Here is a 15,984-nt window from a genome sequence, read left to right on the forward strand (position 1 = left end):
TAAAAATGAAAAAAAAAAAAAAAAAAAAAAAAAAAATTAATAATAAAATGAAATAAAGAATGTGTAATAGAAATATTACAAAATGTTTCACAATTAAATAAATATGAGAATAAAAAAAAAAAAAAATAAGGCATCTATAATATTTATTGCAAAAAAATGAATTAGAAAAATATAATGTTTTATGTCAAAAAAAAGAAATACATTAGAAAATTATAGTATTTCGTTAGAGAAAAAATAAATAAAAAAAAAAAATTAAAACTAGTAAACTTTAAAAAATTAAATGATATATTTACCAAATGGTAAAAGATCAATTTTTTTTCATTTATATCCTTATAAAAAAATGAATGATAATTAATAAATTTCAATTTATTTTAAATGATTTCATTAATATATCAAATATGAATACGATACATATATTCATTCACTATTATTTAACTTTTATATTTCATTTTTAAATTTAATTTTGAATTTATCATTTCGTTTTTTTTTTTTTTTTACTTTATGCTATAAAGATACGAAAAAAAAATATTGGAATATTTTATTTATTACTTACTAAAAATACTATAAACTTATATAAATATCATTAAAAAATTATAATTAAATAATTTTGCATATAATATAAAAAAAAAAAAAAAAAAAAACTCTTCTATTCTATAATAAAAAGATATATAGTTCAAACTACAAATAATTATTTTTTATTATTTATTTTCCTATTTATTTATATAAATATAACTTTTTTAATAGATTTTTTTTTTTTTTAAATATCATACATAATTTATGTATAATTTAATTTATATATCATTTAATTTGTATATTATTTAATTTATACATTTTCCAATGTATATATTATTAATATAATTCATTTTTAACTTTTTTTCTTGAATACATCTTTTTATTAATATATTATTATTTTTACTCCACACTATATATATATATATATATTTATCCTTCTTAAATATAAATTACATGATAAATTTATATTCTTAAAATTTAATAAAATTTTTTTATTATATCATCTTATTTTTATTAATTTATATATATATATATATGTATATGTTTCTTTTTATATTATTTAATAGACGTAAATTTTAAATCTTAATTTTATATATTAAAATCAATAATTAATAATTTTTTTATAATTTATTAATTGATCATATTATTTCCTTATAATTTTTTTTTTTTTTTTTTTTTTTTTTTTTGGCTATTAATGATGAAAGATAATGAAAAGAATGAGTATGGAACCTTTCCAATAACAATAAATGATGCATATTCTGATAAATTAAAAGATAAGAAATATAAAGGTAAAGATATATATTCTACCTTTTATGATAAAGTTAAATTAATATTTTTATTAATAACATGGTATGCATTAAATGTACTATATAATGTTGATAACAAAAGGGCGTTAAATATGATAAAGTTACCTTGGTTAATTAGTTGTATACAATTATTTGTCGGATGGATATTTATATTTATTTATTGGATAAGTGGATATAAAAAAGTACCAAAAATATATTCATATGATTTATTTTTAAAAAATATTTTAATTCAAAGTGTGTGTCACATATTAGTTCATTTTGGAGCAGTTATGTCAATGTCTCAAACAAGTGTTTCCTTTACTCATGTTGTTAAGGCGTGCGAGCCAGTATTTACAGCTATTTTATCAATTTTACTTTTAAAACAATACATGAAACTTAATAAATATATATCATTATTAGTTATTGTTAGTGGGGTTGTGTGTGCTTCTGTTAAGGAATTACATTTTACTTGGATATCTTTTTGGTGTGCAACTATCTCAAATTTTGGTTCTTCTATGAGATCTATTTATGCTAAGAAAATGATGACTCAGAAATCATCAATAGGGGAAAATTTGAATGCTTCAAATATATACTCTTTAATTACTATTTTTTCTGCCTTAATCTCATTACCATTAGTTTTAATATTTGAAGGAAGATCTGCCTATAGTTTTTTAACAAATTACCAAAGTACTCAATCTATTCATTCATTTCGTGATATTGTTGTAAAGATATTTTTAAGTGGAATGTGGTATTACTTAAATAATGAAGTTGCGTTTATGTGTTTAGAAAAAATTAACCAAATTACTCATGCTGTTGCAAACTCAGTTAAAAGAGTTGTTATAATTGTATCTTCAATCATTATTTTTAAAACACAAATAACCTTATTAGGTGCTGTTGGATCAGCTGTTGCCATATTTGGCACATTTTTATATTCTATTTTTTAAAAAAAAAAAAAAGGAAATAAATTTCTTTTAGAATACTTATATATAAAAAAAAAAAAAAATAACAAAATTAAAAATTAATTTTTAAAATATAAAAAAGATAAAATTTAATTAAACATTATAAAATATACAGTTCAAATATACAAAAGAATTGTGAAATTATATATTTTTAATTTGAATTAAATATATATTTTTCTTTTAATATGGATTAATAGAATTTTATTTTTATCACCACAAATGAGTATATTATGTTTTTTAACAAATTTATTTATATATAATTTTTAAATATTTACTATTAAAATTTGATATTTTACTTTTTTTTATTTTTTCACAATAATAAATATTATACAAATGGAAAAAAAGATATTTTTTATAAAATTTTTATATAATAGTATATTAGGATACTTATGCAAGTAACCAATATTTTTGAAAAATTATTTTTTATATATATAAGTCATTATAAAATTAAAAGTTATTATATAAATATACATATATATATATATGTATATATATATATGTATTTAATTTTTATGAAATGTTTTTTATACTATTTTCATAATATATTTAATTAAAAAACATTCATAATAACCAAAAAAATATTTATTCTTTTTATTTTTTAAAATGTCTTTTATGTAAAAAAAAGAAAATTTTTTTAAAACAAAACTATTAATATTAATAACATAATAATTGTTTTATGTTTTAATATAAAAATGATATAAATATGGATATTAAAACATTTTTCAAATTTCTCATGTAAAAAAAATAAAATACAGATAAAAGATATATCTTGTGTGTAAAAATATTTAAGTGCAAAATTTAAAGAAGAAAAAAAAAAAAAAAAAAAAAAAAAACCAATTTTAATATTTTTATTTCTATTTTATCGCGTATGTAAATAAAAAAAATGGGCAAAAAGAAATTTTTAGTTATCTCTTTTTTATTAGACAATCTTTATAATTAGACATTTATATTTTCTATCCAATGATATTTGAATTTTTTTTTTTTTTTTATTAGACATTATTTTTTAATTCTTTTTTTTTTAATGAGAATGATATATAAAGAATACATATCACAAAATTTGTTATAAATTTAAAAAAAAAAAAAAAAATTAGAGATGTAATAATGAGAAACACATATAAAAATATAAAATTATATGAAGCACTAATAAATATATAGATACATAAAATCATTTTCATAATGTATAGAAATAAATATCAGCCAAAAATATTATCCCTTTTGCTAAGCGCAGGGTAAAAAAGAAAAAACTAAAATAAAAATAAAATAAATCATAATAATAACAAATAATAAAAAAAAAAAAAAAAAAGTTAGTATACATTGTATAAATATGAACACTTCGTAATAACAAAAACAGTTATAACAAGATAATAGAATTATCATAATTATAGTTTAGTAGAAGTATAAATATATAACATTCTGGTTACAAAAAAAAAAAAAAAATTATTATCATTTAAATATTTTTCTTTTTACAATAAATGGTTTATTCTTACAAATAGTTCTAAGCCATTAGAGATATGGAAAACAAAAACAAAAAAGGGTTGCGTTAGAAAAGTATTAGATGAAGCAATCAAATTAAGTGCAATTGAAATTTTATCAGAAAATACTTCTGATTCATATATTTATACAGCACCATATAATTTTACCTCATTAGGAATTAGTTTACCTATTATTGTTCTTATTGTTAAAAATGTAACATTTCTTTAGGATATTGTTATATTATTCTAATTTATATAAACATGTATTTTTTTTTTTATAAATTATATAAATTTTTCTTTTTTTCAGATGAATAGATATTTTTCCTTTAGAATAAGTATATTAGATGATAGAAAATGTAGAAGAACTTTTAGAATTTCTAATTTTCAGGTAAAAAAAATATCAGACATATTATTTAAAAAAAAAATATATATATATTAAATAAACTATGTATTTCTTAAATTAGACTGTTACAAGATTATCAAATAAATGGTGTACTATGCCAATGGTTTTAAATGATGGATGGAATATTATACAAATAAATTTAAAAGATTACACAGAAAAAGCATTTAAAACAAAATATGTTGAAACAATTGACATACAAATAAATGCTAGCATAAGAATTAGATGCATATACTTTTGTGATAGAATTTATAAAAATGAAGAACTGAAAGATGAATTTAAAATATGCTCAAAAAAAAAAGAAAAAATAAAATATACTATTCCACAAAATTTAAAGAAACTAGAAAAGAAAACTACTATTAAAAATATTAAAAAAGAAAAAAATATAAAAAAGGAAGATAATGCAACAAATAATGAATTAGCAAATAATGAAGAAAAAGAAAATACTGAAGACAATGACAATCTAAATATAAAAGGAAATGAAGAGAAGAATGAAAAAATAGAAGATAATGAAGAAAAAATAGAATGTGAAGAAAAAATAGATAATGAAGAAAAAATAGATAATGAAGAAAAAATAGAAAGTGAAGAAAAAATAGAAGGTGAAGAAAAAATAGATAATAATGAAAAAATAGAAAATGAAGAAAAAATAGAAAGTGAAGAAAAAATAGAAAGTGAAGAAAAAATAGATAATGAAGAAAAAATAGATAATGAAGAAAAAATAGAAAGTGAAGAAATAATAGAAATTAATGAAAAAAATGATATAGACAATTATGATGATAAGAATGATGTAGAAGAAAATTATTTAGCTGATATCATCAATGATATAGATGGTGAAGATAAAGAAGATGATAATGAAAATAGAAAATTATTAATTGAAAATGCATATAATGAAGAAGAAAATGAAGCTGTTGTTAGTAATTTAAGTGAGGTAAAAAACATAGAAATAGATATGAACAATGTACTTTATGATGATATAAATTATGAAAATTATAATAATGATGATAATTAGATATTAGTTTTTAAATTCTTAAAAGTCATATCTTTAAAAAATTAAAATAATAAATAATAAAATAAAGATATGACATTTTATAATAAAAATATCAAAGAAAATAACAAAAAAAAAAAAAAAATAAAATAAGATTAAGAAATGAAACTTTAAAAAGATAAATTTATAGTATATAAATTAAAGATTGGTTTAAAAAATTATGAAAAAATATCAAAAAAAAAAAAAATAAAATAAAATAAAATAATTAAAATAAAATAAAGAATATAAACTCACAATTTTTAGAAATACAAAATAATTAAGAAAATAAATAAAGATGTAATTTAAAAATACAAAAAAAGTTAAAATACGAAAAAAAAAAAAAAAAAATTCTTTAAATATTAATTAAAAATTTAATTGAAATTATTAAAATAAAAGACATAATACGAAAAAAATAAATGAGAATAAATATACATTAAATATGTTAACATATCCATTTGGAAGTAAAAATATATTTAAAATTAATAAATTAATGTATATATATATATATTTTTATTATTAAGTGAATTTTTTGATTAGTTAATAAATATCAATAACTAAATTATGTAATAAATGCATAAAATTAAATCCACTGATAGAACACAAATAAGTTTTATTATATTTAAAAAAAAAATATAAAATGAATGGAGAAGAATTATAAATATTATAAATATCTTGACTTGTAAATGTGTGTTCATTAATTACATTTCTACTTTTATTTTTAGTTACAACTAGACTTAATTTAATAATATTATTTAAGTCAAAGAAAATTTCTACTGTCAAATAGTCAATTACGGGATTTAACAATTCATTTACATAGTTGAAAACAGATGTTTTAATTAGTTTTTTTATCTCGTATATATGAACTGTTGACGATTCATAAGGAATTTTATGTTCTTTTTTTAAATCCTTCTTGTTTTTTAATATATTAAAAAATAAATCTTTTTCAAAATAGGAACCATGAATTAATATTGGTTTTTCAATTAATAATTTAGAGACAAAAATTATTGCATTCTTTAAAGTTTCAATATCATTTTTCATTTTAAATTGATAATTTAATATTAGATCTTCTATTTTTTCTTGTTCTTCATGCAATTTTTTTAAATAGTTCATATGTTTTTTTTTTTTTAAAATATTTAAAGCTATTTGCATAACTATATTTCTCCATTTCATATGAAAAAATGAACTTCTATCATAATTATTTTGTAAAATATATAAATATGATTGTTCAAACTTAGATTTATGTAATTTTTCATCTTTAAATTTATGTATATATAAATTTGGAGGAAAATTTTCACAAAAATCAACAAATATCATTTCATCCGATAATAAAATATCAATTGTTTTCCTAATTAAGTGAACAAGGTTTATCTCTTTTTGATCCTTTAAAGACAAATAATGAGCATCCAACGATTTTAATTTTAGTATTAAGTTATTGGTATCAATACAATGCTCAAAAAGTGGACAATTTTTTAAACATTCTGAAATAATATATATTTTATCTTTTTCATAATGATATTTGTGAATAACTGAAAATAAGTATTCATTATTTTTTATGTAAGGCCTTTTACGATAACATATATATTGAGGCATTGGAATTCTTGTGAATTCACAAATACTCATATTTTTTTCTTTTAACAAAAATCTTATATCTAACTTTATATTATATATTAATTTACATGTTATGAAAAATTGGATTTCTTCTTCATTAAAAATTAACTTTTTTATATTTTTTTCTTTTCTTTTATTCGAATATGCATATATTGTATTATCTTCTTCCTTTCCAACATCTGATTTTGTTTTAACCTCTTCATTATTTATAGCGTTATCTTTTTTTTCATCCTTACGAATATATTTAGATAAAAAACTTTTTTTTTTTTTATTTTTATTTAAATTATTATCTTTATTTTTTTTTTTTATATCCTCTTTCATATTTGTTACATCTACACGGGTGTCCTTCTTGTTAAATAAGGATTCTGAAACATTTTCCATACATGAGGTGTCTTTATGTTTATATGTGTAAAAAAAATTTATAATTTCTATTATAGGATCGTTAAATGACAATAATAAATAATTTTGATATCGGAAAAATAAATTAAAAATATGACATAACTGAAAAATTCTTAACTGAACATAATATGTGCTATTATTTAAATGATATCGAAATAAGTTTATATAAGTATTTACATATATATCTTCGTCAATATTACATATATTATTTATAATATATATAAAAGAATTAAATGTGTGTTCATAAATATATTTTACAGATATGAAATTTTTCTTTAATTTATAACTATTTAATGATTCATATTTATTTAAATATAAAACCTCTATAAAATCGCAAATTCTATTACAAATACTTATGATATGTGATGGAATAGGTGGGTAAAAAAATTTTTCTCTCATTTTATCTATATTTTTTAATAAAGGATTTAAAATAGCCATAAGTAACAAATTAAAAAAAGGAACATATATAATATCTTCATTATTAAAAAAATATATTTTATTTTGAGTCGAATTTTCTTTACTCATGTTTTTTTCATAAATAACAAAATGTTTAAATAAGTACTTCATTATAATTTTAAACATATCAGGAAACTTTATATTTTTAAAAATTTTGCAGAGTTCCTTAAATACCTTTACAAAATCTAACTCTAAAAATACATCTTTATCACTTGTATTTTTTGTATTTCTTATTTTCATTTCATCTTGTATTTTAGGTGACTCCTTTTGTTGAAATTGTAAATTATTATATGTTTCCACAGGATTCTTATATGGATTAATATGAACAGATATATTTTCTTCCTTTCCTTTTCCTTTAATAAATTGTGTAAATTCTTTATCCTTCTCCTCATTAAAATCATTGAAAAAAAAAGTCTTTTCATTACTTGTAGTTTCATTTAATTCATTCATATTAATTTCAGCATTATTATTTATTAAGTTATTTGTTGAATTATTCATATTATAATTACTATTACTATTAATTATATGGTTCATTGAAATATTTGCATTATTATATGTATTAATTAAATGGTTCTGATTACTCATTTTAATTATATCTTCTTGACAATTTTTAGATGGATAACTAAACATATTAGGATTATTCATACACAATTCCTTCTTAAGTCTTTTTCTTGACATTTCGTTTAATAAAACAACAAATGAATTCGAATTATTTAAATTTGATATACAATGAGAAAAATTAATTAAGAATTCGTTTTTCATGAATAGCATCTTTATTAATAAAAAAAAAATTGATGATTCTACTTTAAATAAAGAATCAACATGTAAACAACTTTTCATTTCTTCTATACCAAGTTTAATTAGAAATATGGTAAAAATATTACGAACTCTTTCATTTTTCAAATCATAGTATAGATCAAAAATAAATGAGCATATAATTAAAGTACTTTTTTTATAAAAAGAATGTTTCTGTTTTACAATATCTAAATTACTATTTTTAAATTCTGTCCTTCTATCATATTCATAAGAATGATTAATTAAGCTTGATTTATTTAATATGTAGTTTGCTTCATTTTCTTTATCTCCAATACATTTAGTAGATGAATTTTCCATTGCATTTTGAACATTTAATTTTCCCATAAATCCTTCATTTTGTCTTACTAATTTTTGTTGATAGGATAATTTTTTAAGATTTTTTATATTTTTATGATTATGAATTAAACACAGAATTATTAGATACATTGGCTGCTGCTGCAAAATATATACTAATTCTTGAAGTTTACTCATATTGGCATCAAAAATGTGAGTTGCTTTTGTATGCATTATAACAGGTAATGGTTCATTCATATTTGAAATATTAGATAAAATAAAATTCTGATAATTTAAATATAAATCATTATATTGCCTTTCATATGAATTTAAATTTAAAATAAATTCAATGTGTTTACTATATAAATCTGTTAAATCATCCTCAAAAGATTTAATATAATCTAAACTATTACTGTATTCTTCTTTTTTCAATAACATTTGGATAAATTCCCAGTTAATAACATTTGGAATAACTTGCATTTCATAAATGAATTTTTCAATCTGTTCTTCATAATAAGGAGTATATATAAATTCGTTTGTGAATTTTTCTTTTTTATTAAATTTTTTTTTTATTAGGTTTATTTCGTTTATATTTTTACAATAATTATTATACATATGTTCATCATTACTTGCATCATTATATTGATCATCTTCTATCTCTTTTTCATCATATGTTAACCAACTTTTTACAATTTTTTGGGGGTACTTTATGTAGGTTAACTGAGTTAACCCTATACCCAAATGACAATTTTGTGAATATCCCCAAGCATATATTTCATTATTTTCTAATTGAACAAACGATGCATTTTTAAAAGAAAAAACCTTATTAATATTGCTCTTCATAAAATAAGGAATTAATTTTGGGAAATCTATATGTTTAATTTTCCTTGAATCATGAACAATTTGAAAATAATAATTATCTCCTAAACCAAATAATTTGTTATCATAAGTAAGAAATAACACATGACGATATTTACCTATAATCTTTTTCACGTTACTAATTTGAGGATATAAAGTTGGTTTATCATAGGATATTGTATTTTTTATAAATTCTCCCCATATATATATAAAACCATCAATAGATAAAATCATGCTAAATGTACTACCAGCTAATATGTCTTTAATAAATATATTTTCATCTAATGATATTTTTTTAGGATAACTAACAATAGAATTGAAGTTATTTTTTAATCCTAATCTTCCATTATTTGCGCTCCCACATGCATATAAATCATTATTATCAGTTAGAAATAAACTATGATTTGTTCCTAAAGAACATTTATAAACTTGACTTAGTAAATTAACTTTTCGTGGTAATAAAATAGAACCTTGAGTATAGTCTAAACCTAAACCAACTTTCCCACTTTCAGCATTCCCCCACACATATAATTCTCCGTGTTCTAATTCCATTTCTTGATTTTGGGAAAAATTATTATTAACAATACAAGAACTGTGATCATATCCTGCATATATATTAATAACATTACTTAAAGATTTTATATGAATTGGCTCATAACAATCTTTTATTACTCCTATACCTAGTTGACTCTTATCATTTTTTCCCCATCCATACACATTTCCTACTTCACTCAAAGCTAACACATAGTTATTTCCACATGCTATCTTAGTAATCTTATTAATTGATATATCTATAAATATAGGTATTGAAAATTTTTTATTTAAATTAAATTCTCCATTCCCTAATTCTCCCCCTTTATTATACCCTGACACATATATTTTCCCACTTTCTAATAAAAACACACTAAAATAATCACTTCCATCAATATATTTTACTCTTGAATTTATTACAAGATCATTTTTTTCAAATATTAATTTGCTATTCATTATCATGTAATCACAATTGGGAAAGATGTTTCCATTCTTCGTTTTATTTATATAATAAGATAACTTATCTAACTTATAAAAATCATTTAAAAAATCGTTTATGAAAACTTTTCCTCTTAATTCCTTAATATATTTAATGGGAAAATTTTCTTTTTTTGAATTTATATTATACGATTTTTCATCGTTATTATTCTTATTTTCTGTGTCTCCTATTAAGTAATCCATCAAATTTACATCTGAATCTGAATCCAATTTTTTTTCTTGTATATAAGTATTATTGTGATCATAATAATTCCCAAATGTAATTAAGTCTCCCACTATTGTTACACCAAAAGCTACGTATGTAGAAGCGTGAACAGAAATACATTTAAAATTCGTATTTATTTGTTTTGGTATTTTACAAATATAATAAGAATAATCTTTTGATATATTAAAAGTGCCACACATAAAAACATCCCCTTTTATACTTAAAGCTAAAGAATTAAAGCATCCAAAACTTAACATAAATATTTTCTTATTGTGATTAAAAAATTCCACTTTTCTCGGATTTAATATATCATTATCATCTCCATGTCCCAATTTATAAAATTTTCCATTTCCCCATGTATACACATTATGATCAATGTCTATACATCCTGAATGAGAGTTCCCTGAACATACATAAATAATTGTTTTATTTTTTAATTTAGTAATTAATTGAGGCTTGTTGTAACTTTTAATATTCCCTAATCCTAACCTTCCATTTCCCCCATATCCCCAACTGTAAATTTCTCCATTCAGATTACAAGCCAAACTATGCTTACTCCCAGCAGAGCAATGAATAACAAAATTTTTTTTGTTTTTTTCTTTTGTTTCATTTACATTGAACTTATATTTATTAAAATTTTCATAATGATCCATATTATTTTTATATTTTAATTCGTCTACTAGATATATGGGTGTAGGCTCATAAACATTCATATTATTTCCATTACCTACACAACCATAATTATTAAAACCCCATCCATATAAAATACCATCTGTTGAAATAGATAAAGTATGCATATCTCCACATGAAATAAATTTTATTTTTGTATATTCAGGAAATTTAATTTTAATGGGAAAAGGAGTAAACCAATCCTCTTTTTCTTCATATTCAGTATACAAATGTTTACTTTCATCTTTATCTTCTTTATTCATTATACTAAAATCTTCATCTACAGCATTCACTTCTAAATCTCCGTTATTCATATGTTGTTTCAATATATTTTCATTGTTATTTGGTATGTCATTATTCAAGTTGTTTTCATTGTGTTTAAAATGTTCATTTTTTATTTTATTAATTTCTTCGATGTTATCTTTATTATTTCTTTCATTTGTATTGATTTCGTTATTGGTTTTGTTACTTTTTACACTTGAAATATTATCTATATCAAAATCTATCAAACTGTCAACACTTTTCAACGAAGAAAAGCTTTTATTTATATTGAATGCATTAAGAACTTCTTTATTTATTTTATTATTTATTTTGTCCAGTAGTTTTTCTTTTTCCTTTTCTTTATCGTTTTTCATAAATTTCATATCATTTAAAAGGTTTCTCTTTTTTTTATATCCAAGTAAACCATTATTTCCTTTCCCAAATGAGTATATAGAACAACCGTTATCTGTTATATTTTGTTTTACTAAAACAAATGTAGAGTAGTTTGTACAACATACAGAACAGACTATAAAATTTTCAAAAAATTTAATGACAGAAGGGTTATTAGCATATCTTAAATTTATACCTAAACCTAATTGATTACTAGCATTACTTCCCCAACCATAAACACTAACTTTACCCTTATAATAACCAATACATGCATAATGATCTAATCCTGAACTAATTTTAGGGTAAAAATTAAAAATATATTTATGCATTTCATTGTAATCTACATTTTCTTCTTTCATACTTATCAATAATATTATATAAATTATATTAATATAAAGTGATGTATTTATTTTTATTCTTAATTTTATATTGAAATAAAAACAAAATTATGTTCAATACTTGAACAGCTATTTTACAATGAACAAAAATAAATTTAAATATGAACGAACAACCTTAATACATAGAAGTGCTAAAAAAAAAAAAAAAACATTTGCAAAACATCTAACTAGAATTACAACAGAATATATATAAAAAAATAATATATAAATAAAAACAATATATCATGAAAAGATAGATATGAAAAACAAAAACTAAAAAATAGATAAATTTACCTAGAAAATTTATTAAAGTGCAAAAAACAAAATAAAGCAAAAAAAACAAAAAATATTAACTAAAACAAAAAATTTTAAACTACAAAGCAAAAAAGTAAAAAATTACCACCAAAAAACAAAAAAAAAAAAAAGAAACCAAAAAAACAATTATAGAATAAATATCGAAGAAAAAAAGAAAAAGGAAAGAAATTTAGATGAAAACAGTAAAGTATTTAATTTCCCTCTATCAATTTATTTTTTTTTTCTCTTATATTAAAATCAAAACATTTGTCTTAATGAAAAACGTATACACTATATATTTGTATGTGAGATTTATAAACATTTTTTCTACTCTCATTAGAATATTCTTTTAAAATAAAATTTTAAAAAAACTATTTAATTTTTTACTTTAATAAACGTGTTGTATTTATAATTTATTCATAAATTATTTCAAGTTTTTTTTATTTAATAAAAATTATATAGATTTTAATTTTAAAATATACATTTTATAAAGACATCTAAAATATTTTCCTTTATGTATGATTAAATTTAAACCTTATTTTTTTTCACAAATAGAGATTCATTTACCTATTAAATATATAAAAAGAATGCCGTTTATCATTTATTTATGCATTCTGTTGCAAATAAAAAATATCAAACTCTGAAATTTTATATATCAAAATGAAATTTTTCAAATTTCAAAAATATATATAAATCATTTTCCTCACATATATTAAAGGAAAAATAAAAAATTATTTAAAAAGTCGAAGCTTTATAAAAAAATTAAATAAAACGTTTTTTATTAAAATAATTTAAAATTGAAATGAATTTTTGTCTTCTAAATTTATAAAAAAAAAAAAAAAATTTATAGAAGTATAATCTTTTAATTTTATCTTTTGTTAATTTTGATTTATTTTAATTTTATTTTTTTTTTTTAAATAATTCCTAGTGATATTTATATGGCTTTTTTTTTTTTTTTTTTTCTCTTTTTTTTTTTTTTTTTTTACATACATATATATTATGTGCATAAAAATATATTTATAATTTTTTTTTTTATATATTATAAAAAAAAAAAATGCCTAGCAAGACAGGTAGAGTTAGAATGCCAGCTGATAATAGGTTACCTGTGTCAGCTTCTTTAAAAACCTCAGAAATTTGGAAAAATTCAGTTGGATATGATCCTTATGCATCTATTGAAGAAATAAATAATAAAAAAAATGCAAAAACTGAAGAAATAAATGAAAAAGCACAAAGCTTATTTAATTTAGCGAGATTAACAGGTAATGTATCTTCAACTATACCAGGAGCTTGCAGCCTCTGTAACCATGTAGGACATTTACCTTATCAATGTAGAAATTTTATAAATCTAGAAAAACAGAACTTTAAGAAAGATATGAAAGAAAACTCTGAAGATGAATTAAAAGAAAGAAAAAATTTAGGACTTATAAGTAGTGAAAGTGAAAATGAATCTGAAAGTGAAAGTGAAAGTGAAAGTGAAAGTGAAAGCAAAAGTGAAAGCGAAAGCGACAGTGAAAGTAACTTTAGTGACGATTCAAGTTATAAAAAAAAAAAGATAAAAAAAATCAAAAAAAAAAATCATAGACATGAAAAATTGAAACATAGTAAAAATAAGCATAAGAAACACAAAAAGAGTGAAAATGAACATGAAAGATATAAATGTAAAAAAAACATACATAAAAAAAGCAAAGATAGGAAGGCTCTTAAAAAAAATAAAAATGGATATAAAGATATTGATAAAAAATATGAACATGATAATCATGATAGTAGTAAAAATTATAAAAAATTGAAAGTTAAAGACAAAAAAATAAAAAAAAAAAAAAAATATAAAAGTAAAAATAAAAATAAAAAGTACAAAGGGAGCTCTTCTACATCGTGATCATATAATGAAACTATATATATATATATGTTTTTTGAGAATGATAATAATTTCTATGAATAATAATAAAAAAAAAAATAAACAGAAAGAATAAAATTAATACAACATATTTGAAAAGTGTAAAATAGAGAAGAAATACAAATTGTGAAAAATGTCTAATTATTTTTTATTTTAAGAAAAAAAAATTATTCATTAAATACAGAATTCAATATAAATTGTGCCCATATGTTAATATTCAATTTTTAATCAAAACTATTTATTTGTTATTAAATTAAAATATCACATACATATATATATGTATATGTATAGTTTATTTATTATATGAAAAAAAAGGTATATTTCATGAGAAATATTTATTAATTAACATTTTAATTTTTTTATTTTTTTTAACTTTAAATTTTAGAAAATACAAATGAAATTCTTTTTTAGTAGATTTCCTTATTTATTATCTTTTTTATCAAACATATTTTAATTATACATTATTTTTTTAATTTTGTCCTTAACGCAATTTTTGATATATTTTGATTTAAAAGAGTTTAACTATTTCACGTTATTTTTTATAACAAAGCATAATATAAAAGTAAAATCATACGTTCATATAAATCTATAAAAGCACAAAATTCCTGTGAAACTTATATCTTTTCTTAATATTAGTTTTAGAATATTAAGTTTTATATTAAATTATGAAAAATAGAAAATAAAAGAAAAAAAGAATAAGTGCTATTTGTAATTCTGGAGATAATAAAAACTAATTATAAAAAAAATTATAAAAACCTTTATTAACTTTATATATATATATTACTGTGTCAACTTTTTTTTTTTTTTCTTTGAACTTAATTCTAGATTAAATTAGTCATATGCATATATATGAAAAAATAATAAATACTTAAAGTTCTGTTTTAAAAAATTTTTAATAATTTTATATAATCTATATGATTTAAAATAAAAGATTATTTAATTTCATTTTTTTTTTTTTTTTTTTTTTGTTTTGTTTTGTTTTGAATATACAAAAACATAATATTAAAAAAAAATAATAAAATCATATGAGTATTTTTAAAATATGTTATAACGTTTTTTTATTATATTTCTCACATTTTTTTTTCTTTTTTTTTTTTTTTGTTAAAGTTTTTCTATTTATTTATTATAATGATTTATGAAAAATTAAAAACATAAAAATAATAAAATGTGTGCGATAAATAATAAAAGAAATTACATCTATTGATCAATTTTTTGATGTTAATTTTTTATGTTTTTGTTTAATATATATGTAATTTTAAAATTTAATATCTTATTTAAAAAAAAAAAAAAAAAAAAAAAAAA

General features: G+C 19.0%; 4 protein-coding genes across 4 annotated transcripts; 3 read left to right on the top strand and 1 right to left on the bottom strand.

Annotated features, from left to right (window-relative positions):
* Positions 1-1,207: 1,207 nt before the first annotated feature.
* Positions 1,208-2,242, top strand: TPT (triose phosphate transporter, putative; the record flags this gene model as incomplete). The annotated part of the gene is made up of 1 exon (XM_028674290.1): positions 1,208-2,242. One exon carries the CDS (start codon positions 1,208-1,210, stop codon positions 2,240-2,242), a length of 1,035 nt encoding a protein of 344 aa, XP_028530658.1.
* Positions 2,243-3,433: 1,191 nt separating this feature from the next.
* PGAL8A_00029500 (transcription factor IIb, putative) lies at positions 3,434-5,138 on the top strand (the record flags this gene model as incomplete). Its single annotated transcript, XM_028674291.1, has 4 exons — positions 3,434-3,486; positions 3,751-3,943; positions 4,037-4,117; positions 4,194-5,138. 4 exons carry the CDS (start codon positions 3,434-3,436, stop codon positions 5,136-5,138), a joined length of 1,272 nt encoding a protein of 423 aa, XP_028530659.1.
* A 552-nt stretch (positions 5,139-5,690) lies between these two features.
* PGAL8A_00029600 (guanidine nucleotide exchange factor, putative) lies at positions 5,691-12,476 on the bottom strand (the record flags this gene model as incomplete). Its single annotated transcript, XM_028674292.1, has 1 exon — positions 5,691-12,476. One exon carries the CDS (start codon positions 12,474-12,476, stop codon positions 5,691-5,693), a length of 6,786 nt encoding a protein of 2,261 aa, XP_028530660.1.
* Positions 12,477-13,842: 1,366 nt separating this feature from the next.
* On the top strand, positions 13,843-14,664 carry PGAL8A_00029700 (conserved Plasmodium protein, unknown function; the record flags this gene model as incomplete). The annotated part of the gene is made up of 1 exon (XM_028674293.1): positions 13,843-14,664. The coding sequence occupies one exon, from the start codon at positions 13,843-13,845 to the stop codon at positions 14,662-14,664; it is 822 nt and encodes a 273-aa protein (XP_028530661.1).
* Between the last annotated feature and the right edge of the window lie 1,320 nt (positions 14,665-15,984).

Source organism: Plasmodium gallinaceum (assembly GCF_900005855.1).
Source record: "Plasmodium gallinaceum strain 8A genome assembly, contig: PGAL8A_v1_21, whole genome shotgun sequence".
NCBI lineage: Eukaryota > Apicomplexa > Aconoidasida > Haemosporida > Plasmodiidae > Plasmodium > Plasmodium gallinaceum.